Below are 27,537 nucleotides of genomic sequence, written 5' to 3'. Positions count from 1 at the left end.
TGTGTGTGTATATGTGTGTGTGTGTGTATATATATATAAAATGGATTAAATAAATAGAGCAAAAATAGAAATAAAGTAGTGAGCGCAAACAACTAAATTTAATAAACAACTAAAGTAGTGAGGTAGTGTTCATGGGTACAGTGTCCATTCAGAAATCAAATAGAGGGAAAGAAACTGTTCCTGCATCATTGTGTGTGTCTCTCCTTTTCCTCTGAGGCCACAACAGTCTATTGCTATGTTTTTAAATCAACCAGTAAAATAAATAGCTCTATTTAATTTTGCTCAGCATCAAAAGATTTCATTACAAAGCCAAATAAAAAACTGCTCATGGAACATGTGCATGAATACCTGTCTTTCAGCTATTCATGTTGTTTGGCCAGAAGTAAGAAACAAGTTTAATTAATCACCCCAAACTTAAATTTATTTTTTTTTATTATACAGAAGGTGCTTGAAACTGACCAAAGATTAGATATTTATCTAGAATGAATACAAACTTAAAGTACAATTTTAGTCAAGGTGAGTCCTGTACATAACCAGAACTTAAATTATAATATTTGGTCCAGAAAACTTAACAGCTGGTCTGCTTTCCCTTCTTTCTACCCACACCCCAAGTTGCATCAAAAACAAATTTCAAATTCAGACTCTACATGCAATACTTGAGTAATCAAAGAAATAAAAAGTTAGGTTTATACATAATGTTCAGTTTCCAGAACATTCAACAAACTGGTATAATATTACCTCATCTGCAACTTTTAGTACTTCAAAAGTAACTTCTAACAATCCAGTTTTTTTCATGCAGTTGCTACAGACTTCACACATTAATATCCAATAACTTTCTTAACCTATCAATACATAATTGCAGGAATAAGCAGGGTTATGCAAAGCATCCACAATGGGGGAGGGGTTTCCTTTGGTATATCAATTAAATTCTAGGGGAAAGGAAAAGCAACAATATAAAATCCAAGCAAAACGATGGCACTTTGTGGGCTTCAGCATTTCCTGCTATTAAAATTAAATGTAAACATTTTCAATCTTCAGTCACAGGTCAAAACTACCTGCTAAATACAGAACTGAAGTCTACACAAACAATCTTCTACTTTTGTAATTAGAATCTTACACTTCAACATTAAAATAATATTTGCAAAATACTGCAGTGCAGTTTTCAGTTAATGATTAAAAAATAGATTAATATTTAGCAAATTTAATTTAAATGTAAGGTTACATTTAAAACATTGTAAATTTATATTGCACTATACTGAATATTTAAATGCACCAAAAATAGTCCTGAAATTTGCTGCATTTTTAAGTGTTTTCAGAAAAATCATTAATACAAAAGTACTAAAAACCGACTGTACTCCAGAGCAGGAAAAAGTATTTTCCATTCCTCTTCAGGCTGACAGCTGTATCTTTGTTTTTCAGGATTCTGAAATGGTTACTGGTCTCTTGATTCATATAGAAGCTTTGCTGCCTGTTGATTGAGATAGAGATAATCATGATTTGTGGGATGGGTTGAAAGAATGGTACAGTTCAATTTTCACTATGCAAAAAAAAACTGCATTATGTACAACAGTCATAGTTGCAAGAAAATGTAAAGGTTCCTTCCATTTGGTATCAGTATTTAAATACAGGTAAGGCTAGTAATATGAATGTCTCTACTATGCCACATAAACAAAATCTTCAAATTGGGCAGAGGTCATCAGCATAAGTATTAACAATTCCTTACATATAGTCTGTCAGTTTGCAACTTTAATTGGATTATAGTCTTTCAGTGGTGAATTTTGATAGCCAAATATTGGCCAGGACTCCCCTGCTCTCCAATTCATACCATTGTATTCTTGATTATTCAGATAAATACTGCACTCAAATATCAAGCAACACACAAAAGTTGCTGGTGAACGCAGCAGGCCAGGCAGCAGCTCTAGGAAGATGTACAGTCGACGTTTCAGGCTGAGACCCTTCGTCGACTGTACCTCTTCCTAGAGATGCTGCCTGGCCTGCTGCATTCACCAGCAACTTTTAAGTGTGTTGCTTGAAATTCCAGCATCTGCAGATTTCCTTGTATTTGTGCACTCAAGTATCATCCTGGATTACATTTGCAGACTACTGGAACATGAATTACTGCCTTTTAACTTGGGTAACAATACAACTAATGAGTGAAATACAAACCCTGAAAATACAACTGCAGGGATCAAATAGCACTGTAGAGAGTAAAATGAAGTGTTTCCAGTATTTTGTTTTAGATAATTAATATTTTCTTGACCAGAATTATTGCTCTGGCCTTTTCCCAATTTCCTGAAAACACTTATACTTATGTACTCTATTCCCTCACTGACTCCCAATTTTCCAATTAAGTGGGTAGGCACAGTAGCACCAGCTGGGAAGGGTCTGTTACCATAATGCATCTCTTAAGTAAATTAACTCGACTTTTCCTTTTTGAAAAATGTTAATTTTTTTTTATCTTGACCATTTACTGGTGGCCTATTCTCATTCTCAGTAGTTCCAGCAAGCCCATGGGCTCTATTGAAGTGAATAATCTTCACATATGGTATGTCAGTAGCGAGAATGATTCTCCAACATTCCCCTTCAACTTGTGGGTTCTGAGGCAGTTTAAAAGTGATAAGACTGCTGAATGGATCCTCACCTGGATCTGGGCCGTACCCTCCAAATATCCAGACCCGCCTCTCGGTTTTTTTGCACTACCTTACTTTCCATTTTTGTATTTTCTATTTATGATTTATAATTTAATTTTTAATATTTACTCATTTTTACTATTTAATATTTGTAATCCAAGGAGTAGGAAGCGCAGATTTGCAGTCCAACCTCATTCTTGTTAACAATGTTTCTCTTCTCATTTGTCCCTCCAAAAATGCAAATCACCTTTAAGAGACAAGCCATCTCCTGCCTGTCAACATTTACTTTGCCAAGGCTTTTGGAATCTCTAACAATAAATCAGTCAAAATTATAAAAGTTATTGCTATCGCTGGGTATTTTCACCTACTACTTTTCTAAAGTTGGCTAATAAGCAAACCATTGAGGAGTCGGCTTTAATTTCGAAATGAGATTAATTATGTCCTTTCAGATTCAGAGATTACAAAATGGAATAAATAGGCAATATATTCCTTATGCTTAACCATTTGACAGATATTCCCCTACATCCTCTTGCCTGTATTCTAAACTGAATTTTACATTACTGTCAATTCAATTCTAACTTTATTACTTAGAGCAAAATAAATCATTTGCTCTAAATTAATGGAAACTGAGTCTTTTGAATATGCAAAACATTTTATTAAACTTCACCTTGTGCATAGCAGCCAGCCAACCAACAGCCATCTTCTTGTTGCTATTGAAATCATCAGATGCACTTAACTTCAGCTGTTTTGGTTCCTGAGACCCCAAAATTTTGTATTGGATCAGCATCCCTGTGGCACGAGTATTGCCACCTGAAATTTACAGATTAACATAAATTTGGTTGAAAAGTGAACTGCTAATTAGGCTTGCATGATCATATTGTGCAACATAGCAACTTCACCAAAAAACTTTTCCCCTCTGAGAAGAATAAAAAATTACTAAAATTTCCTTTCCAGGTAATTTCTATTTTAAAGCTTGCATGAATACTTCCTTTGCAAGTTGTGCTAACTACCCTCCCCCACCATATCCCAGAATATAAAGACAAAAGGGGGAAGAAACAACAATCCCAGATCGGAAACTCAGCACAGCTGTTTCCTCTGCCTCATGGATAATGCTTCCTGTGATACAATTCATATCCGTTTTATATTTCTTTAACTCAAGTATGTCATCCTATAGATATAGAAATTTTAAAATCAGGATTTAATATGAATCTAATGTAATTTAGTATAAAATATGTCATTCAGTTACTGAATAGATACAAAAATTTGGTCAGATTAATCAAAACTATCTATATTACAAATAGAGCAAGTATGAGTTTACAGGATTGGGTGACTAAGAACAAGACTGCAAAGAGTAAAAAAAAACATCATAAAACCATGTGTTTTTGTTACAAAATATTTCCACTATGAATTTTCCCCAAATAAAAATGTGCAAAATTTAATGGCCACTTTTTACTCTGAAAAGATGGCCGATTAGTGGGAAATAAGTTCACCGCCTCTTTTACTCAAGGTCATCATATTTGCTTCCTTCTCTCACCCATATATTCAGTAGAATCAGAAAGCAAATAACCAGCTATAGGAACTCTGGCCCATCCTCACGAAGAAATCCCAAATATGATAGGAACTAGCTTCAAATTTGGGCAGTGGTGATCTAGGCAAGAATTCCAGACATTTCAATCAAAACAACTCGGTGCACCACCATTGTATTTAACCTAACAAAAGAGTCCAGAATCATTTCAGATAGTTTTCTAGTTAAGTAGATCTTGTATCTTCCCACTAATAGTAAGATTTCAAATAGCCCAAAATAAATGCAAGGTATTCAATTATGAGCATCACCATTTTACAGGAAACAAGAAAGACTGCAGATATTGAGTGTGGAGTTAAAAACTGGAGGAACTCGGAGTCAAATGGCATCCGAGAGGGTAAAGAGAAAGTTTTCATTTCAGGTTGAGACCCTGTATCAGGACACAGTGTACAAGGAAGATAGCCAGTATAAAAGAGGTGAGAAGGATAGGAAGGGTGAGGCAGGATAGGAAGGTGATCGACAGAAACGAATGAGGAGGGACATTATGGGCAGGTGGATCCAGGTAGATGAGGAAGAGGGGTGAAGGTTGGAGAGTGATTGGTGGACAATAGGTAGTACAGGAAAATGGGAATAGATGTAGGGGTGAGAGGAGAGGATAATAAACAAACACAAGAGGTTGCAAATGTTGGAATCTTGTAGGGAGGTGGTGAATGGAACAAGATGAAAGAATAATGGCCAAATGGAACACACTAGAAGGGGAGAGGAGGTATAGTGTGTGATTAATAGTTCCATCTACGTAGGTGGAAATGAGGGGGTGAGAAGTGCAGAAGAGGAGAAAGGAATACAAGAAATGCAGTTTACTTTAAAATGGAAAATACAAATGTTTACTTTTGGTCTGTAAGCTACCTAGATGGAATAAATGATAATGTTCTTCTAGTTTGCATATGTCTACACCTGGACAATGGAGAAGGTTGAGAACAAACATGTTTGTTGTGGGAATGGGGAAAGGATTTGAAATGGCATGCAAGATAGCTATAACAACAGAGCATAGCTGTTCTGCAAAACAGTTGTCCAGTCTACGGCTATGTCCACACTAGACCAGATAAATCCGTAACCAAAGATTTTTCTCTTTGTTTTGACCCTCCATCCACACTGAAACAGCATTTTCCTCCCCTGAAAACGGAGCTTTTCTAAAATGTTCTCCAGAGTGTTTAAATCTGAAAACGCCGGATGGGCGTTGTAGTGTGTACGGGGTAACCGGAGGTTTTAAAAAACCTGTTATCCCTTTCATCAGTGAAGAGACTATGGCTGTGGGAAGTGTTTCCAGGGTGACCCCTCTGTGGGAGCGGGGAAGATGTTGGTACTGGGGGAGAGCCATCATATTCCTCATCATTGCAAATCCCTCTGCAACAGAGTTAGTCAGTTTTTCAATGTTCAACGTCAGCCGGGTCATACTGTCCGTGAACTCCCTGTCGGTTGCCTCCATACGCCCCAGTATTTGTTTTTTTAGTTTCAAGTCCTCCTGCGCGAGAGCCAACAGCTGTCCGTCATTTGGCAATTTCCGTTTAAGTTTTTCCAGTCTGTAATTGGACAAAGGTGCACCAAGTATACCATTTCCTCTTCGCTTGTTTTCTGTGTGTCCTGCGCATACCCAGTAAGAGGAGATTCGCCTAACTACCCGTTTTAATGTGGACGGAAGTATTTTCGAAAACTCCTGGTGTGGACGCCTATCATTTTTACGTGAAACCAGCGTTTTCAAAATTATCCGGTCTAGTGTGGACGTCACCTACGTTTGATATTGCATATGCTGAATAAGATGGAAATATGCAAGCTGAATAAGACATTAACATAATATTCTTGGAAGCATAATGCCACTATTTCTACTTGCAGCAAAGAGCTCATGCAATATAAAAGCAAGCAAAGAGGGAACACTGTAAAATGCTTAGTTTTAGGGGAGTTTATCTTGTAATTTGCAATGCATTGCAAACTCAGATTCAGCAACTGAGTTTAGTTCAACTGAAACTACATTAATTATTCCTCACAGGAAAAACATCATTCACAAAGCAACTAACAGAAGGTATATTAGAAGCCAAACTCCAAAACACAATTAGAAAATCAGCACACTGTGGGTTAATTTTACAATCATACTTCTAACCTTCAGTAATGTACGGGTTCTCCAGTAGGCTGGTGTAAGTGTGAATATCTTTTTCTGTTTCAAGATGATAGGCAGCAGCAGCAGGCATTGAAAAGAAGGATTAGTTTCAGGCCATTCTAATCAGGAAAATACGTCGTCCATCTAATTCAGCACACAAATACCCCTAACTTAAAAATCATAATTTTAAGGTAGCAAACCAAAATTAAATTTTTAAAATTCCATTTCACTGATATATTTTAGAAAATAAAGGCAATCCATGTTCTGCTAATTTTAAAGTTGTCAATGTAATCCATTGTTCAGTTATGGGCGGCACGTCAGCTATTATTCTTTTCACATTTCAACCAGTCCAAACAAAAACACTGACCTACAGGGCTTAACCTGAACTAATGGCAATTCCTACAGAGATCATTTCTATCCAACGACCAACCTGTTTCTCATCACAAGTCCCATCAGTTCCAGCTGCAGAATCTATCATTAAACCAATGATCTTTAAAGCAGTATTTTCTCTGAAATTAGAGTTACCAAAGTTGTTACGGCTGAAATCAGTTATTTGTGTAATTAGCATATTGAAAATTACCTCCAGGAGTAAAACCTTCAGTCAGCACCTGAACATTTATAATCCGAGCAACTTCAATTTCAAAGTGATTTTCTCCATCCAGATATAAATACCTAGCAAAATTTGAAATTAATAATTAAATAAAAATATTGAACTAAAATATTTTGAAGACTGCCATTATAAAATCAAATCAGCAAACAAACTATCCAGACATCTCACCTTTTGCTTTCTTGGCTTTCACCCACTTGCCCTTGCCAGTTCCCAAAAATCAGACTCTTGACATTTCCTATCCACTAACACTTTACCCATATGGCTGAAGTACGAAATTAGTACAAATTACTCTATATGAAGCATCTCAGATTATCAAAATGTATATGCGGCTCAACGTATGATTTTACACCAAGTCTGTATTGAAGCCAAATTGTCTTAAAGTATTAATGCCAACAAGGAGCCTAACCACATCAGCAGTTGCTGTGGCTGTTGGTAATTTGGACTCAAAATGACAGAAGTTGAAATAGAGAAAATTTTACACTTCAAACCAAAAGATATCTAGAAAGAGTACCGTTGGCTTATAACCTCTTACACATGTTGATCTGATTCTTCTCCTTGCAGTAACAACTAGAAAATTTAAGATATTCCAGAAAAATACTGGTCACCTTTAGTGCTTCTACTTTTAATGATTCAAAGGAAACACTGGTACTTATATTTTAAGTCTTCAGTTCTATATTAAATATTAACTTCCCTGCTAAACCTCAAATCACACAATTGTATTTCAGCTGTTATTTTCACACCACTAGGAAAGGGATGATATCTGCATTTACATTCAAACCACTGTGAGCTTCATGAGCTTTTCTATTTCCTTTAAATGCAAAAAAAATCTTGATCTGGTTACAGATAACTTGACTAGTTCGTAAAAAACATACTTATTACAATTTTTTAATTCATTTAGAGATACAGCGCAGAAATAGGTCCTTCCGAATCTTCAAACCACTCCACCCAGTAACCCATGACAACACCTGATTTGACCCTAACGTAATCACAGGACAATTTACAATGACGAATTACTCTGCTAATCAGGACGTCTTTGGACAGTTTCTTGTGGGCATACTCAGTAAATCCAAGAAACAAAATAGAATCGAAAGACCATACCGACAGGATGGAGAAAAAACCAATCTGCAAAAATCGAACTGTGCAAACGCAAAAGAAAAAAATTAAGCAATAATTAGAGAGCATGAGATGAAAAGTCATCGAAAGTGAGTTCGTAAGTTGTGAGAACATTTCAGTAATGGGCAAGAGAAGTTATCTCTTCTGGTTAAGGAGTATTAACTGTTTCCGAATCTGGTGGTGTGAGTACTGAGGCTCCTGTATCACCCTCCTGATGGCAGCAGAGAGAAGCGAGCATGACCTGGATGGTGGGGGCCCTGATAACAGGTGCTGCTTTCCTGTGGCAGCACTTTGTAGATGTGCTCAATGGCGGGGAGGGCTTTGCCCATGATGGATTGTGCCGTATCCACTAAGTTTTGTAGTATTTTCTGTTTAAGGGCTTTGGTGTTTCCATACCAGGCTATGAGGCAACCAGTCAGTATACTCTCATGAATTGCTAAGAGGAGAATTAATTATCTTTTTCCTTATTATTCATTCTATATCAGTAATATTATGCATGATTTTGATAATATTTATTTCACCTTCTTTATGTATTATTTATATATTTGAGATAACTCTCGTTTGTATATATGCTCTTTTTAGATCAATAAAAAGATTGAAAAAAAATACTCTCCACCAATGTTCCCTGTAAGGTGTGCGCGTATACGTCTGCACACAACGTTTGCTACTATCACACAAAGGAATTTAAAAGATTGTCACCTTCTACCTCGTACACAATCATATTTCCTTTTCTGGTTTCTGAAGTGGGCAGAGTTGACAACATGGAGTTTGCAATGATCTGTCTCCAGATTTTAGAACTGGCTTATTTATATCGTTTTTATTGAAGAAGTTATTCAGTGCGCACATTGTTACTGGGCAAAACATTGCACTACACAAGATTTTTTGTGCACACTGGTCATTATGAATTAAAAGGGAACATTGCTCTCCACTACATATCTATAGAAGTTTGTCAAAGTTTTAGATGTGATGCCGAATCTTTGCAAAGTTCCAAGAAAGTAGAGGTGTTGCCAAGCCTTCATCATAGTTGCACTTATTTGCTAGGCCTGATAGGTCCTCTAAAATGGTAACACTGAGAAATTTAAAGTTGCCTACTCTCTCTAGCTCTGATGTGCTGATGAAGACTGGCTCATTGTTCTCTGGTTTCCTCCTCTTGAAATCAATAGTCATCTCCTGGGTCTTGCTGACATGCAGTGAGAGATCGTTGCTGTGGCACCATTCAGCCAGATTTTCAATTTCTGTCCTATGCTGATTTGTCACCACCTTTGATTTAGCCACTGACAGTCATGGCATTGGAGCTGTGCTTAGCCACACAGTCATGAGGGACTCAAAATCCTGTTACATATCAAGTCCTTGTAAAACAAATTAGGGGAGCTTTAGCCACTCTAATTAGGAAAGCAAGTGGAAAATTGGTCTTCACTGCAAGGAGAATGGGGATTCTTATTACAATTGTACCGAATATAGATGTATGGAAAAACTGTTTTGTCTCCTGGTTTAAAATTCTGATATACTGCATTACAGGCAGTTGAAAAGGTGGTTCATTAGGTTAATTCCCAAGATGAAGGATTCTGTCTCATAGCAAGTTTGGCCTACTCTGCAATTTCATTTAGCACTTAGATGCATTCAGTGCTAAAAATGGCAGTCATCTTTGTAGCAGAGCTTTGTTTTGTCAGGAGCCGGGTGTGAATGCCCACCCTCTTTTGACAAGCATAGTTGTTCTGTTAATCAAGCAAACTTCATAAAAGAAATTGCTCCAACCTTAGAATGGAGAATGCTGTCAACACTAGGGGGCAAAGGTAGAGGGCGGTGAGTATATGAGATGAGCTGCTGCAACTTGCAAGTAGCAGTACTTGCATGGATTATTCCAAAAGCACTTCTCAAACACATTATCGCTATTACCATGGGCTGCAGGTGCACTTTGGAACACTACCTCCAGGTTCCCTTCCAAATTACACGACTGTGACCTGAAAATGCACTGCGAACTCTCTATCATCTGAAACTCCAAGCCTATTTGGTGTACTTTCATCAAATACACTGCGGAGTCGAGATGGCAGCCACCTTCTCCCAAAGCATCTAAAGACAGGAAATGTACTGCTGAACTTGCCAATGATGTCCATATTTTTTAAAAAATGCACTAACCATCTTAGTTCTGTTCTGAAAGCTTGAAGAAATGATTGCAAAACTGCAAGAACCTTGCCAATTTCCCTGGTTCTACATCACATTCGCAATGAACAACCCAAAGCTGAGGCACTGTTTTCTATGTCACTGCATCTATAGAGTGGTAGAACAGGCTAGGAAGGTATGAAACATTTTCAAAGTACAGACATTGGGAAATGTACTGGGAAATTTCCGGAGCTCTTCAGCTCCTTTCCAGACAACATTACAACTTTGTGGATTTGGACTATGTGGTAATTGACAGTTAAAGAAAGCAAGAATTGCTTAACACCAGGCTAATTCAGAATCCTTTAAATTCATTTTAAAAATATACTGGTCCTTTGCATTCCATAAACAACAGCTACATTTATCACCCATGCATATAGTTTTGATAGAATGACTAATTTTCTACACCAACTAGGAACAGACCAACAAGTCTTCTCCACCAATATAATGGCTTCAATTCCACGTTTCCATCAACCACCACTAACCCTTCGCCCCTTGTCATTAACAATCTTTCTACTTCAGACTTTAAAACATTTAAAGACTGTCCACAACCTTATGAGTAAGAGCATTTCAAAGACTGGTGATTCTTAGGAAAAAGGTTTCACTACATTATGTTTCTTAAACTGTCACTACTCTCTTCTCTCTCCCCCCACCACCAGACTTGGATTCTCCCAGAAGGAAAAATATCCCCTCTATATCCACCTTCAAGACCCAATGCAACCTTACAGCTTTTAATCAAGTCTTCTCACCTCTCAAACTCCAACAAATACGAGCACAGTCTGCCCAATCTTTCCTCACAATACAATCCACCTTGCTCAAAGTATCTCTTTTGCCCAAAGTTAACTTTACTGCCACGTTATCCTCAATAAGGGAGTTTTGCAGGTATCTTGAAGGACCCCACAACACATAGGGATTTGTTTTTAAAAGAGTTGCAAGATTTGTTAAGAGTTTTAAAGAATTGTTTTTAAAGAGTTGCAAACCAGTGACACAGAACATTTTACTACAGTGAACTTACCTGTGGTTGTTTGACAGCCGACAACTCATTGTCTCACTTTTCTCCAAGAAACTACAAGTTACAAGGAACGTAGCCCCTTGAAAACAAATAGTCAGGAGTGTGATTTATGGTAATCACCAGAAATGCACAATAAACAGCCCTTAAAAAGTTGGAATTTATCCATGCAAATACAAGTGAAACTTTTTCCAAATGTTCCCTGCTGTCTATGAGAAGATTAATCTATGTGTTTGAGAAGGATAAATTAACCTCTACTTCTTGGTTAGTGTAACCAATGCCTTTTCTTCCTCTCTGACGGGTTATAGTTAGCATGACCCTTTTCTCCGGGACTCCAGATCCCATGGTGAAGGATTCACACTGTTTTTAATTTCCAATCAAATTTCACCATTCAAAGTTTGTGTAAATGCAATGAGTAACTGACACCATTCATTCACCATCTAGCACAATAGGCCAATGATCTTACCAGATCTCAAATTGTCAACTTTAAAAATGTAATTAAGCTGTTAATTGTTGATAAGTATCAAATACACCATAACTACATTATACAAAAACAATAACAGCTTCCCAATCATTTATAATAACGCCATTCATTGTACCCATGCTGAGTAAGTTCGGGTAGATGTGCTCTTTGATCCTGGGTTAAAATATCGTAAGTGAAACTGTCCCTTTACTTCCAATATCCATCCAGCGACTTTTACTCTACACATGCTTGTGCTAAGATCAGAATGGAACTTTGGCTGTGTGGCACCCAACAGCCCAAATATTCACAATAACACCATATAGATGGTGTACACAGGAATCATTTAGGATAAGCCTATAACATAACTATATGATGTCTTTGACCTCCTGCTCCAGCAGAAGGTCCTGCAACATAGGAATCCAGAACTGCCAGGCTGAGTAGCGGCTTTTGCATCCAGGTTGTTAGGCTTCATATCCTGCTGCCACCCAGCACACACGTACAGTCTGTCTGACTGTCCATTTTTACATGTTTTATTGAGAGACAGAAAGAGACACATATACAGACAACACCGGAAAACGTCCAGTCTCCAAGGTCCCGGTGGAGACGGCCTGGTAGGGGTCTTGGGCAGGACCCTCGTGCTTATGCTACATCTGCCCACAAAAACCTCCTGATGAGAGTGACAAGAACAAGAAGAGTCATGCCAGCTCGGACATTGCCCAGATTAACAAGGTCCGCGCTAATGGTTAGGGAACCAGGACCACCTAGCGAGAAACTGGCTGCTGGAACAAATCATAAATGGACGTAACTGGACAACATGTAACTAATGGAATGCTACTTTAACAACAACAACCCACATGAAAGGATACATCAACTGCATTTGTGGACTCTGGCAACAACGAAGATTGTCATCCACATTCATAGAACAACAACTGGTTACCAGCGATCAACAGAGGATTGCTATCACATTCTGAATTGGGAGACACCATGATGCAACACAGCAACATTGCAGAGTGCGCTGATCGGGAAATCCGAGTTCAAACCCCACCTCACAGATGGCGCACAGGTAATAGCATCACCTTGTACATGGGGAATGCAAGTTCGAACCTCACCTCGGGGCACATCAGCTACAAATACCTGGGGATCCTGCAGGCACATGGAAACCAAGATGAGGACACAAGGAAGGTTGCAACATCCAAGTACCTCCGAAGAGTGAGATAGATCCTAAAAAGCCAGCTGAATGGGAAGAACAAGATCAGAGCCATCAACGCATTCATCCTACCAGTCAACCAGTCATCAGATACGCAGCCGCAATAGTGTGCTGTCCAAGGAACAAACTGGAAGCCACTGATATCAAGATCCAGAAACTACTAACAATACATGAAGGATTCCATCCAACGTCCAACATCAAGCGACTGTACACCCACCGGAATAAAGGCGGACAGGGACTTGGATGTGTCAAGGCCACAGTCCTGGAAGAAATGTGAAACATCCATGAGTATGTCAGAAAGATGGCCTTCAAGAATGAACTGCTAGGAGAATACCTCAGACAGCAGGCAGAGGCTATGAAATAGAAGCCAGTGTAACAGAGCCAGGGGACCAGAGGCCATGGCAGAACAAGCCACTGCAGGGGATGTACCATCACCAGATATGAGAGGTGGCTGATGTAAGAAAGTCCTACCAATGGCTGGAAATGGCAGGACTGAGAGACAGCAGAGGTACTACTCATGGGTGCACAAGAACAGGCACTGAGCACAAGAGCAATAGAAGCAGGGGCCTATCAGGCCAGACAAGACACAAGACGCAGACCGTGCAAGGAATCTGCTGAAACCATCCACAACATAGTAGCAGGGTGCAAGATGCAGGCAGGGACAGCATACACTGAACAGCACAACCAAGTTGCAGGAATTGTGTACAGGAATAACTGCTCTGAGTGTGGATTGGACACTCCCTAGTCCAAATGGGAAACACACGAGAAGGTAATGGAGAATGAAAGAGCTAAGATCCTGTGGGACTTCCTAATACAGACTGTTAAGCAGGTACAGGCCAACCAACCAGACATACTGGACAAGGAACAGAAGAAAGCAATAGTAACAGATGTGGCAATCCTGAATGACAGTAACATCGGAAAGAAAGAATACAAGAAGCTGGGGAAATACCAGAACTTGAAAAAGCAGATAGAAAGGATGTGGAAGGTTGAGGCCAGAGTGATCCCGGTGGCGATAGGAGCATCTGGACCTGTGACACCTGGACTAGGAGAGTGGTTCCAACAAATCTGGGGCACAACATATGAGCTCTTGGTCCAGAAGAGAACACTACTAAGAACAGCACCGATACTGCACTGAACCCTGGGGGGCAGGGGGAGAGAGAGGCACGCACACATGCATACACACTATAAAAAGTATTCACGCCCCCTGGAAGTTTTCATGTTTTATTATTTTACAACATTGGGTCACAGTGGATTTAATTTGGCTTTTTTGGATCTGATCAACAGAAAAAGAAAAATTCTTGTGTCAAAGTGAAAACAGATCTCTACAAAGTGATCTAAATTATTTACAACTATACAACATAAAACAATTGACTGCATAATTTTCACCCCCTTTAATCCGACACACCAAATTATCACTGGTGCAGTTACTATGGTGGGCAGAGGAACGTTGTCAGGCTGTAAAAAACAGAAATACAGCATTCAGGCTAGTTAAAAGAACCCATAATATGCAGCATTTGGTTCAATACAAGAAAGCACAGGCAGTGGTGAGAAGAACTATACGTCAAGCTAAAAGGGCAAGTTGGAGGAGTTTTTGCAACAAAATAGGAAAAACAACACCTGTGGGAGAGGTATGGAGAATGATTAAGAGGATGGGAGGAGTTAGAAGGCAATGGGAATATCCAGTAATGATATCTGAGGAGGAAACAACAGTCTCCAGTAGGGATAAGGCTGAGGTCATGGCCAAGGCATTTGTACAGATACACAGTTCAGCAAATTTGTCTGAAGAAGGGAGAAGGAGAAAGGAAAGAACAATGAGTCAACACCCAGGTGTGTTAAACAGGAGGGAAGGAACAGATGATATAATTGATGATCCATTTACGTTAGCAGAAATGGTGAGAGCAATAAAGAGATCGAGACCAACCTCCCCAGGGAAAGATCTGATATGCTCTGTGATGCTAAAAAATCTAGGAGAAGGAGCGCTCTTGAAGTTGCTGCATTTTTATAACAGAGTGTGGGAGGAGGGAAGATTACCAAGTGCATGGAAAGAAGCAGTAGTAATTCCTATAAGAAAACCTGGCAAGGATCCATCAAAACCTACTAGCTACAGACCAATAGCATTAACATCAAATATATGTAAGATAATGGAAAGGATGATAACAGAAAGGTTGTCGTATGAGCTTGAGAAGAGGGGAATGCTGGCAAATTATCAGAGTGGTTTTAGAAAGGGAAGGAATTCCATGCACTCAGTGATAAGGTTAGAGACTGAAATAAGGAAGCCCCAGGCAAATAAAGAATCCGTAGTTGCAGTGTTTTTTGACATTGAAAAAGCCTATGATATGAGGTGGAAGGAAGGATTATTAATTAAACTGCACAAGAAGGGGGTTGGTGGGAGAGTTTTTAATTGGATTAAAGATTTTTTTGTTCGGTAGAAAAATTCAAGTTCGGATTGGATCAGAATTATCAAAGCAGTACATAGTGGGAAATGGCACACCTCAAGGTAGTGTGGTTAGCCCGTTACTTTTCATCATTATGATCAATGGTGTCTTCACAAAGGTACCAGTGGTCACTGTTTGCGGATGATGGGGCCCTGTGGAAAAGGGGCAGGAACATGGAGCATATAATCAGGAAACTAAGAAGCAATTGATGAAGTGGTGGAGTGGGGTTATGATTGGGGATGTAGATTTTCAGTAGAAAAAACTCAAACTGTATTTTTTACCAGGAAAAGAATTGAGGTAGGGAAGAAGTTAAGGATGTATGGGATTGAATTAGAAAGGGTTGGATCATTTAAATTTCTGGGAGTTATATTTGATTCACGATTAACATGGGCAGACCATATCAGGAAAGTTGAGGAGAAATGTACAAAAGTATTAAATGTGATGAGATGTTTGACTGGTAGGGAATGGGAGCAAGTTGTTCAGCTTTGAAGAGAATGTATATGGCTTTAGTAAGATCTGTATTGGATTATGGAAATATAGCATATGGATCAGCAGCTAGGTCTCTTATAAGGAAACTGGATGTGATTCAGCTCAGGCTTTGAGAGTGTGCAGTGGGGCTTTTAAAACGTCACCAGTGTCAGCCCTACAGGTAGAAATGGGAATAATGCCTTTGGAACTAAGAAGGATGCAACTGATGGCAAATTACTGGGCTAACTTGCAGGGGCACAATGATTCTCACCCTGCTAAAGGAGTGTTGCAGGAGTGCTGGGAAAATGGGAGGTTTCAGAGGGATACCTCTAGTCAGGTAGGGAATGATATTGCTAAAGAATGTGGAGTGTTTGATCTAAGGATAAGTCCTTCAGTAGTTTATCCGGTTGTAGCTCCATGGAAGCTTGTATGGCCTGACATAGACTGGCATTTGTTAAGAGGTAAAAAGGAAAGAAAGATATAAAACTGATTTGGTAAATGCATTTAACTGTCATGTGATGGAAAAGTATAGTGATTATACTCACATTTATATGGATGGTGCGAAGGAACCTGAAACAGGAGTGACAGGGTTTGGGGTGGTTATACCAGCAAAAGAAATTGGAATCAGCAGAAGAACATCTAATAAGTTAGGGGTGTTTACAGTGGAGATGCTGGCAGTGTTGGTTGCGTTGCAATGGGTGCAGAAAGCCAGAGAAGTCAAAGCATTGATATGCTCAGATTCATCCTCAGTTCTAGCAAGCTTAAGGCCTTTTCACACGAACAGTTGGCAAGATGTACTTTATGAAGTCCTTCAGTTAGTTGCAAGAATTGCAAATCAGGGAGGTCAGGTAAAATTTCTATGGGTTCCAGCACATGTAGGGGTGAAGGGGAATGAGAGGGTGGATGAGTTGGCAAAGAGAGCGTTAAAGAAAGAAAACATAGAAATGCACATTAGTATCAGTAAAGCAGAGGTTAAGTGTGTAATCTGGGAAAAAGTCAACCAAATGTGGCAAGAAAGATGGGACAGGGAGGGGAAAGGGAGGCATTTATATCAAATACAAAAGAGTGTTGCAGGTACTAGGGTAGGTAGTGGAAACAGAAGAGAGGAAACTGTGTGGACTAGGTTAAGGCTGGGACACTGTGCATTAAACAAAATATTGAAAACGATAGGGAAACACCAGACAGGATTGTGTAAGGAATATCAGGAAGAGGAGTCAGTAGAACATGTAGTTCTGAGTTGCAGCAAGTATGGGATAGAGAGAGACATGATGAGAATTAAACTAAGGGAATTGGGGGTGCAGGAATTCACATTAAAAGGGTTGCTGGGCATGGGTGAGAGAGCAGAGGTTAGGGTATTTTTAGCTTTCTTAAGGGGTACAGGGGTTTTTTTATAGGATATGACGGATAAACAGGAATAGGGTACTAGGATGGCCAAAGATGGGAGGATGGGGGGCGAGGAGGAGAGACAGATATATATATATATATACATATATATACACATACATACATATATACACACATACATATATACACACACACACATATACACATACATACACACACACATATATATATACACACACACACACACACACACATATATATGTATTGGGTGAAGGGATTTAGAATGTACGTCTATGGCACACTCCGGAGCAGAAGGTGGCGGTAATGCACCATTAAGCTGGGTGCCAGCCACCGTAAAACAAGATACAGACAGACAGATCACTGGTGCAGCCAATTGGTTTTAGAAGTCACAATTAATTAAATGGAGATCACCTGTGTGCAGTCAAGGTGTTTCAATTGACTGAAGTAAAAATACAACTGTATCTGGAAGGTCCAACTGCTGGTGAGTTAGTATCCTAGCAAAAATTGTACCATGAAGATGCCAAACAACTCTGCAAAAAGGTTATTATAAAGCACAAGTCAGGAGATGGATATAAGAAAAATCCAAGTCACTAAATATCACTTGGAGTACAGTTAAGTCAATCATCAAGAAATGGAAAGAATATGGCACAGCTGTAAATCTGCCTAGAGCAGAGCGTCCTCAAAAACTAAGTGACCGTGCAAGAAGGGGACTAGTGAGGGAGGCCACCAAGAGACCGATGACAAGCTTCAGTAGCTCAGATGGGAGAGATTACACATACAACAACTATTGCAAGGGTGATTCACCAGTCAGAGCTTTAAGGGATAGTGGCAAAGACAAAGCCACTGTTGAGGAAAAACTCACATGAAATCTTGACTAGAGTTTGCCAGAAAGCATATGGGGGACTCTGAAGGTTTTATGGTATGAAGAAACCAAAATGAGCTTTTTGGCCATCAGATTAAATGCTATGTTTGGCGTAAGCAAAACACACCATCCCTACTGTGAAGCATGGTGGTGGCTGCATCATGCTGTGGAGATGATTCACTGCAGCAGGCCCTGGAAGGCTTGTGAAGGTAGAGGGTAAAATGAATGCAGCAAAATACAGGGAAAACCGGAGGAAAACCTGATACAGTTTGCAAGAGAACTGTGATTTGGGAGAAGATTTGTTTTCCAGCAAGGCAATGAGCCCAAGCATAAAGCAACAGGAATGGTTTAAAAACAAAGTTAATCTCCTGGACTGGCCAAATCATAATCTCCTGGAGTGGCCAAATCAGAGTCCAGACCTGTGGTGGCTGGACATGAAAGAGTTGTTCACTCACGATCCCCATGCAATCTGACAGAACTGGAGCAGTTTTGTAAAGAAGAATGGGGAAAAACTACAGTGTCCAGATGTGCAAAGCTGACAGAGACCTACCCACACAGACTCAAGGCCGTATTTGCTGCCAAAGGTGCATCTACTAAATACTGTCTTGAACGGAGTGAGTAATTAGGCAATTATTTTGTGTTTCATAATGGTAATAAATTTAGACCAATTTGTAGAAATGTTTTCACTTTGACATGAAAGAGTTGATCAGTACCAAAAAAGCCAAATTAAATCCACTGTGAATCAATGTTGTAAAACATGAAAACCTCCATGGGGGGGGGGGGAAAGAGGTGAATACTCTTTTTATTGGCACTGTGTAAAATGCACATACACACACAACTGCCTGTTTTTGTTATAATAGTGTCAGTGACATTATACTGTCTTATCTCGCACTTTCTGTCAATCCGTCAGTCTTCGCTTATGCCACTCAGTGACCTGTGCTGATATTAATTTTCTGACTGTATGTGCAGTGTGTGTACAGTACCGTGTTTTGCACCTTGGCCATAAAGGAAAGTAGTTTCATTTAATTGTATGCATGTGGTTGAATGACAATAAACTTAAAACACAGACCTAAAGGTTTTAAAGCATTTAAAGGTTGCATGGATGAACTACAACAATTGTTCATCCCAGTTTGGCAAAAGAATAAATCAAGGAAGGTAGTGCACCCGTGGCTGACAAGAGAAATTAGGGATAGTATCAATTCCAAAGAAGTAGCATACAAATTAGCCAGAGAAAGTGGCTCACCTGAGGACTGGGAGAAATTCAGAGTTCAGCAGAGGAGGACAAAGGGCTTAATTAGGAAGGGGAAAAAAGATTACGAGAGAAAACTGGCAGAGAACATAAAAACGGACTGTAAAAGCTTTTATAGATATGTAAAAAGGAAAAGACTGATAAAGACAAATGTAGGTCCCCTGCAAACAGAAACAGGTGAATTGATTATGGGGAGCAAGGACATGGCAGACCAATTGAATAATTACTTTGGTTCTGTCTTCACTAAGGAGGACATAAATAATCTTCCAGAAATAGTAAGGGACAGAGGGTCCAGTGAGATGGAGGAACTGAGCGAAATACATGTTAGTAGGGAAGTGGTGTTAGGTAAATTGAAGGGATTGAAGGCAGATAAATCCCCAGGGCCAGATGGTCTGCATCCCAGAGTGCTTAAGGAAGTGGCCCAAGAAATAGTGGATGCATTAGTGATAATTTTTCAAAACTCGTTAGATTCTGGACTAGTTCCTGAGGATTGGAGGGTGGCTAATGTAACCCCACTTTTTAAAAAAGGAGGGAGAGAGAAACCGGGGAATTATAGGCCGGTTAGCCTAACGTCGGTGGTGGGGAAACTGCTGGAGTCAGTTATCAAGGATGTGATAACAGCACATTTGGAAAGCGGTGAAATGATCGGACAAAGTCAGCATGGATTTGTGAAAGGAAAATCATGTCTGACGAATCTCATAGAATTTTTTGAGGATGTAACTAGTAGAGTGGATAGGGGAGAACCAGTGGATGTGGTATATTTGGATTTTCAAAAGGCTTTTGACAAGGTCCCACATAGGAGATTAGTGTGCAAACTTAAAGCACACGGTATTGGGGGTAAGGTATTGGTGTGGGTGGAGAATTGGTTAGCAGACAGGAAGCAAAGAGTGGGAATAAACGGGACCTTTTCAGAATGGCAGGCGGTGACTAGTGGGGTACCGCAAGGCTCAGTGCTGGGACCCCAGTTGTTTACAATATATATTAATGACTTGGATGAGGGAATTAAATGCAGCATCTCCAAGTTTGCGGATGACACGAAGCTGGGTGGCAGTGTTAGCAGTGAGGAGGATGCTAAGAGGATGCAGGGTTACTTGGATAGGTTGGGTGAGTGGGCAAACTCATGGCAGATGCAATTTAATGTGGATAAATGTGAAGTTATCCACTTTGGTGGCAAAAATAGGAAAACAGATTATTATCTGAATGGTGGCCGATTAGGAAAAGGGGAGGTGCAACGAGACCTGGGTGTCATTATACACCAGTCATTGAAAGTGGGCATGCAGGTACAGCAGGCGGTGAAAAAGGCGAACGGTATGCTGGCATTTATAGCGAGAGGATTCGAGTACAGGAGCAGGGAGGTACTACTGCAGTTGTACAAGGCCTTGGTGAGACCACACCTGGAGTATTGTGTGCAGTTTTGGTCCCCTAATCTGAGGAAAGACATCTTTGCCATAGAGGGAGTACAAAGAAGGTTCACCAGATTGATTCCTGGGATGGCAGGTCTTTCATATGAAGAAAGACTGGATGAACTGGGCTTGTACTCGTTGGAATTTAGAAGATTGAGGGGGGATCTGATTGAAACGTATAAGATCCTAAAGGGATTGGACAGGCTAGATGCAGGAAGATTGTTCCCGATGTTGGGGAGGTCTAGAACGAGGGGTCACAGTTTGAGGATAGAGGGGAAGCCTTTTAGGACCGAGGTTAGGAAAAACTTCTTCACACAGAGAGTGGTGAATCTGTGGAATTCTCTGCCACAGCAAACTGTTGAGGCCAGTTCATTAGCTATGTTTAAAAGGAAGTTAGATATGGCCCTTGTGGCTACAGGGGTCAGGGGGTATGGAGGGAAGGCTGGGTTCTGAGTTGGATGATCAGCCATGATCATAATAAATGGCGGTGCAGGCTCGAAGGGCCGAATGGCCTACTCCTGCACCTATTTTCTATGTTTCTATGTTTCTAAACTTCAAATTATTTGCAGTATGTTAAACATTTCTAGTCTTACAGTCTTATTCATTCCTGTATTTCAACAACTTTCATTCCAAAAAATTTCAAAAGAAGTCATATCAATTCCATTCATAAATTTCAAAGTTCCTTTAAAGTCACAATTTAGGTCACCAAAAAGTCTTACTTGAAGAAAACAATTCTTACCATTTATGAGCACCTTAATCTGTTTGTCAAAGAATTCCATTTCCTTCTGGGAGATCAACGCACACTCAGCACATTGCCGCACAGGGTCTATGAAGTACATCCGTGGAAGAGGTACCTTTTTACTGCAACATTTGTCACAAAAGCATTTGCCACATCTCCTGCAGTGATGCTGCAAATTTCAGAATTGTTTGAATAAAAAAAAATCAAAACTGTCATTGGAACTCAAAGTTAATTTAATATTCACAAATATTGAAAAAATCTTAAATTATGTTCCAGATTCAATGAATACACCAGATTAAAACAATACTTTATAAACTCCAGTATTTGTTTGCCTCATTTCAGGAATTGGGAAGATTGCAATCCCTGTGAAACCAGTAGGAAAAAAGTATATTCATTTGCCCACAACACATGCAATAAGAATTGTAGCCGCTTGCATTCAATGGCCTACTGAAATGGGCAGCTAACTATTACTGTACCAGATTAAACACTGAGTTCTGTATGAAAGTAACATAAAGATGATGATTTCCAGTCAGAATGCTAGAGATAGGGCAGTATTTAAAGTACAGGTGTGATTGGATTGGATCACAGAAACTGATTTACATCAAATTTTTGGAAATGCCACTTGAGTGCATGATTTAATTCTTAAATGTATTCCGTAGGCAATGCCAAGTTTCAAGCAAATATTTAAACACCTTTATTGTACTTACAAATGTGGGATCTAGCAATACAGAAAAAAATAAGTCAAATTTGGGATTCACACTGGAATTCTCCAGTGCATGTGCATTTGGAATATAGATTCTGTTTGAAGACTACATATTCTATTTCCTTTTCATTTTTGCCCTATTAACTGGTTGGTGGCTTGGTAGCTCAATTGCTTTATAGTGCCAGCTGTAAATCAGTCACTGATTAATTCCCACTGCTGTCTGTAAGGAGTTTGTACATGTTCCCCGTGATCATGTGGGTTTCCTCCAGGTGCTCTGGTTTCCTCCCACATTCTAAAGACAAAAGGGTTAGCGTGTTGTGGACATGCTATATTGGCACTGGAAGCATGATGACACTTGCGGGCTGCCCGGCACAATCGTCGCTGCTTTAATTTGACACAAGCAACACATTTTACTGTATGTTTTGATGTACATGTGACAGATAAAGCTAATCTTTAAAAAAAAATCTAATCATAACACCAGGTCTGGTTGAAAGGACTAGACAGGAATAAAGCACACACTGATTCTGATACTAATGAAGCCAAGTATAATTAAACAGATTAGTAATGATCATTTCATCAGTAATGTACGCAGACAGTTGATTTTACCTGGACACACAAGAAAGACTACAGCAATCTGGATCAACACACAAAAAATGCTAGAGGAACATGGCCAAGCTCCTTCCCCCCACCCTTCCCCCCAACCTCTCCCACTATCTTTTGATTCTGGCTTCTGCCCACTTTTCTAGTACTGACGAAGGGTCTCGGCCTGAAACATTGAATATTCATTTCCTTCCCTGGATGCTGCCTGATCTGCAGAGTTGCTCCGGCAATTTGTGTGTGTTGAGTAATTCTACATATAAAATTACATAGAGGAATGCTAATGTGATACCAACATGCAGAAAGTGTAAAAATATCAATTTAGTGTGTTAGAAGCAGTAAGATATCATACTAACTGTAAACAACACAATATCCAATCCCATTGCAGCAAAATAAGTTTACTGTTTTTCTGGGTTGAGCATTTTTCTTTATTTGCCAGTGGAAGCCAGCAAATAAAGACCAAAAAAATCCACAATAAATTGGCAAGAAATACAAAATCTCTTACTTTCCTGGTAAGAAAGTCAAATTTTGCATCGCACTGCATACATCTGGGGCACTAGGAATAGAAATACAAATGACATCAGAGACAAGTTTTAAGTCAAAAATTGACCACCAAGTAGTTTTATTTCTGACTGGACCTTCTGGAAATTTTATATTATGCAGCTTTTGTTTAATTTATAAGCAACTGTATTCTACAGGTAATTGTCTAATAGCTAATTGTCATCTTAATTGAAGCACTAACAAATCTTGTTTCTGTATTGATTGTAAAGCAAAGGACATTCATGTGCAAGAATGGGAACACTTTGCCTTACAGATTATGTTGATCCAATAGGGCATTAAGTGGCCTATTCCATTAATCTGCTATTCTCCGTTTATCCAACCAAATTATCAATTATCATGTAACCACAACCACATTTCCATCTACTGCACTAATAATCTTCAAATTTACTACATCATACATCCTATATTGATATACAATGCTAATGTATGTCTTTCCCTGTCAAGTGATATTTCTGTGCCTTGTGACTACTACCCTCTCACCATCTCCAATATTTTAAGACCCTTCTCTTATTTTCAGTTCTCTGTACCTGCCAAATTTAGGCTTCAAAATTATATGCTAGAAACACAAAAACAAAGCTTAAATTTCAAAGTAAATTTAATATCAAAGTATGTACAAGTTAGTGTATACCACTCAGATTCAATTTATTGCAGGCATTCACAGTAGAACAAAGAAATACAACATAATCAATGAAAAACTACACACAAAGACAGACAAACAATCATTGTGCAAATACAAATAAATAAATAGATAAATAGAGAAGACCACGGACATGAGTTGCAGAGTCCTTGAAAGTGAGTCCATGGGTTATGGAATCAGTTCAAAGTTGAATTGAGTGAAGTTATCCACACTGTTTCAGGGGCCTGATGATTGAAGGATAATAATTGTTCCTAAACCTGGTGGTGTGAGAGCTAAGGCTTCTATACCTCCTTGCTGACCACAGAAGTAAGAAAAGAGCATAGCCTAGGTGGTGGGGTTCTTTGATTATGGATGTTGCCTTCTTGTAACAGTGCTGCTTGTAGAAATGCTCAATGGTGGGAAAACATTTCCTGTGATGAACTGGGCTGCAACCATTTTTTTTGTTGGGTTTTGTTAGACAGTGGAGTTGCAACCAGTCCAAATACTCCCCACTGTGCACATATAGAAGTTCATCAAAGTTCTTGATGACATGCCGAATCTGTGCAAATCTGTAAGAAAGTAGAGGTATTGCCGCGCTTTCCTTGTGACGACACTTCGTGCTGCTCCCAGAACAGATCCTCCAAAATGATATTGCCAAAGAACTTAAAACTACTGATCCTCCAACACCCCTGACTGGCACTTCGACCTCCAGTTTCTTCCACCTGAAGTCAATCATCAGCTTTTTGGTTTTGCTGTGGCACCATTAAGCCAGATTTTAATCTCCCTCCTAAATGCTGATTCATCACCACCTCTGATACGGCCAACAACAGAAGGGTGATCAGCAAATTTAAGTGTGGCATTGAAGCTGTGCTTAGCCTCAAAATCATAAGTAAAGCACAGCTAAGCACACAGCCTTGTGATGCACCTGTGCAGGTGGAGATTGCGGAGACGTTGTTGCCAATCTGAATGTATAGGAAATTGCAAAATGAAGTTGGTCATCTGAGTTCAAGTTGATAAGGACAGGATTGCAAAAGGTTGGATGAGAAACAAAGCCAAAATAAATAAACTATTTTTTAAAGTCGTAGGACCATATCCTTCAACTCTGTCAAGTACATACAGTATTTAAACTTATCTCATTTACTAGTACTTGGTAAGCAGCCTTGCCGATTCAAGACCTCAAGATATTTTTCAAAAATTGAGAGGTTATCTGGCTTCACAAACTACTCTGGTGGTGCATTCCAGAATCCAGCTACTCCAAAAACTTCTAATTCCAAATCTCTGTCCTCTAGGTTTACTTATTGCTGCCTTAGGATTCCTACCCTCAACACCTCTCTTATAAATTTTGTGTGCCTTGGACAGGGAAGGGCCTCAACCTCTGCCCCAAGACAACAATCTGCCTACCCAGTCTCTCCTCACAAGTGACCAACTAACCCAGGCAGCACACTCACGAATTTCTTCTGCACACTCTCCAGTGCAACCACATCCTTTCTATATTGTGAGAGCCAAAGCTGTACGCAGTATTCCATATGTGACCCAACTAATATTTGAAAATTGTACTATAACTTCCCTGGCTAATGACGGCATGAAATGCATGTACCTTCTTCGTCATTTTGTCTTGGACTTGTACATGGAGGTCCATCTGTTCCTCAATATTAGAAAGCCCTAACTTTCATTGTGCATTGTCCTCCCCTTATTAGTCCTCCAAAAGTACATCACTTTCAAACATCAGGATTAAATTTCCATCTGCCATTGTTCTGCTCATCTCACCAATCGATCAATATTTTATTGCACCCACAACTATCCTTCTATGGAAAAAGACCAACGATTCTCATTAGCACCTGCAAACGTACTAGTAGTATTTCCTATGTTCATAGACAATGTTAACGCATCACCTGCAAATGTACTAGTGGTCCTTCCTATGTTCACAGACATGGTTGACACATCACCTGCAAACGTACTGGTGGTCCTTCCTATGTTCACAGGCAATGTTAACGCTCACTGGTGGTACTTCCTATGTTCACAATGTTGACGCATCACCTGCAAACATACCAGTGGTCCTTCCTATGTTTACAGACAACATTAATGCATCAGTTTTACTTCTTAGCACCTATTTGTCCCAAGTACCCTTCTGCTGCACTTTCTATAATGTTGAGAGCCTTTCCCATTTTCAGTTCACTATACCTACCATGTTTTCCACCTTTATTCCCTGTGTTAAGGAATTAACCATTTACACATTACTTTTCAAAGTTACACTGATAGTCATTAATGGTAAATTACAAAATATTTCCGCTCTTCAATTTCCTCACTTGCAGACCCCAATCAGTACAGATTGGCAGCATCTCTTCCACAATCACCATCAACCCAGGTGCACCACAAGTCTGGGCACAGCTCCATTGCCATATTTTAGTTTGCTGAAGGTGATGACAAATTAGCATATAGGAGAGAGAGGGAGATCCTCAAACTAGTCCTGTGTAGGGCTATATGTAGGACCATATAAAGCATACTCTATTGTGTGTGTATAATCTTCCACACACCGTTGAATATCTACATAGAGCAATATACTATTTATCACTAGTATTTAAACGCAAGTTCACAGCAAAAACACAGGATGGGACTTCTCGTTTGAAGCGATGTTTTTTTTCTGTGTTTTTTTCCGGGTTTATATTGTCCAGTTGAATAAATCAAACTGCAAAAGTGCATACACGTCGACATTAAATTGGCATAATTTACATAGAAAGATGTAAACACGATGCAGGAGAGTTTGTATCAGTAAATTATGAACTGTAAAAATCAATCTAGGCATACTTGACAAAATAAGTGCAAAGTCTCTTCGCCTGATCACGGCTTATTTGAATGTTTTTTAAAAAACCATGTCAAACTAAATAGATCCAAAGTTCTTCGCTTTCAAAAAAAATTCGTCTGTTACAAGATCACAGCATATTTCAACAGACGTCATTTCATCTTTGTTTTGAAACAAAGACCACATCCCATATGATCGACAACACATCGAATTCGATGTCGTTTCGGCTAACTAAGCCACTAATATTTACAGCTGTGTCAACACTACAGATTCGGTACAAAATTTTCCAAAGAAACTGGAAATGCTCAATGTCCTCACGCCACGACAGCAACAATGTTGACGTTTCAGGTCAATGACCTTCAATGAAAATCCCAGGACAAATTCTGCTCTGTCTCCGTTATAGTTCTGCATTTCTGACGTTCCACCTCAGATTTTCCTACATTAACAAACCACGTTGGGGTAGGAGACTCCAAGGCACTCCGAGTGCTCAGCTGCAGCCCTGCCCAGCAATAATAATCACTAGTTAAAACATCCGCTCAGACTGCTGCTAAAATACACAGAAGCACAGCTTACCTCTCTATCGGGAACCCACTGGGGCTCATCAAGTGAGAAGGGACTGCATAAAGCACCATTTTCTGGTACCATGCGAAGCCCACTAGGACTGCGCACCAATTTCTTCCCTTCGCTCGTCGCCGCCATGATACCGAAATGTCATAAACGCTGTCCAACACTGTGGCCAATCAATTGTCAGGATTTGTTACCTATAGCCAATCAACTCTTTCAGGTATCGCCTCAACTAGGCAAAAAACAATAATAGCCTATCAGATAAAAGACTTTCCCACATACTGTCATCATATTAACCAATTACCCAAGATT

The 27,537-nt window shown here is 39.5% G+C and overlaps 1 protein-coding gene across 3 annotated transcripts; it reads right to left on the bottom strand.

Annotated features, from left to right (window-relative positions):
• Window positions 1-414: 414 nt before the first annotated feature.
• zfyve21 (zinc finger, FYVE domain containing 21) lies at window positions 415-27,419 on the bottom strand. Of its 3 annotated transcripts, XM_063047973.1 has the most exons (8): window positions 27,235-27,413; window positions 23,190-23,240; window positions 21,385-21,553; window positions 11,200-11,275; window positions 6,885-6,976; window positions 6,308-6,361; window positions 3,298-3,440; window positions 415-1,468 (listed from the first exon to the last, which is right to left on the bottom strand). In XM_063047973.1, the coding sequence occupies exons 1-8, from the start codon at window positions 27,358-27,360 to the stop codon at window positions 1,433-1,435; spliced, it is 747 nt and encodes a 248-aa protein (XP_062904043.1). In that variant the 5' UTR covers window positions 27,361-27,413; the 3' UTR covers window positions 415-1,432. The 3 variants fall into 3 exon arrangements, with proteins under 3 accessions (XP_062904043.1, XP_062904049.1, XP_062904055.1); XM_063047979.1 differs by lacking the exon at window positions 23,190-23,240 and having other exon boundaries at window positions 27,235-27,419; XM_063047985.1 differs by lacking the exon at window positions 6,308-6,361 and having other exon boundaries at window positions 27,235-27,409.
• Between the last annotated feature and the right edge of the window lie 118 nt (window positions 27,420-27,537).

Source organism: Mobula hypostoma, chromosome 1 (genome assembly GCF_963921235.1).
Source record: "Mobula hypostoma chromosome 1, sMobHyp1.1, whole genome shotgun sequence".
Classification (NCBI taxonomy): domain Eukaryota; kingdom Metazoa; phylum Chordata; class Chondrichthyes; order Myliobatiformes; family Myliobatidae; genus Mobula; species Mobula hypostoma.
This window is presented reverse-complemented; position numbering and strand designations above follow the sequence as displayed.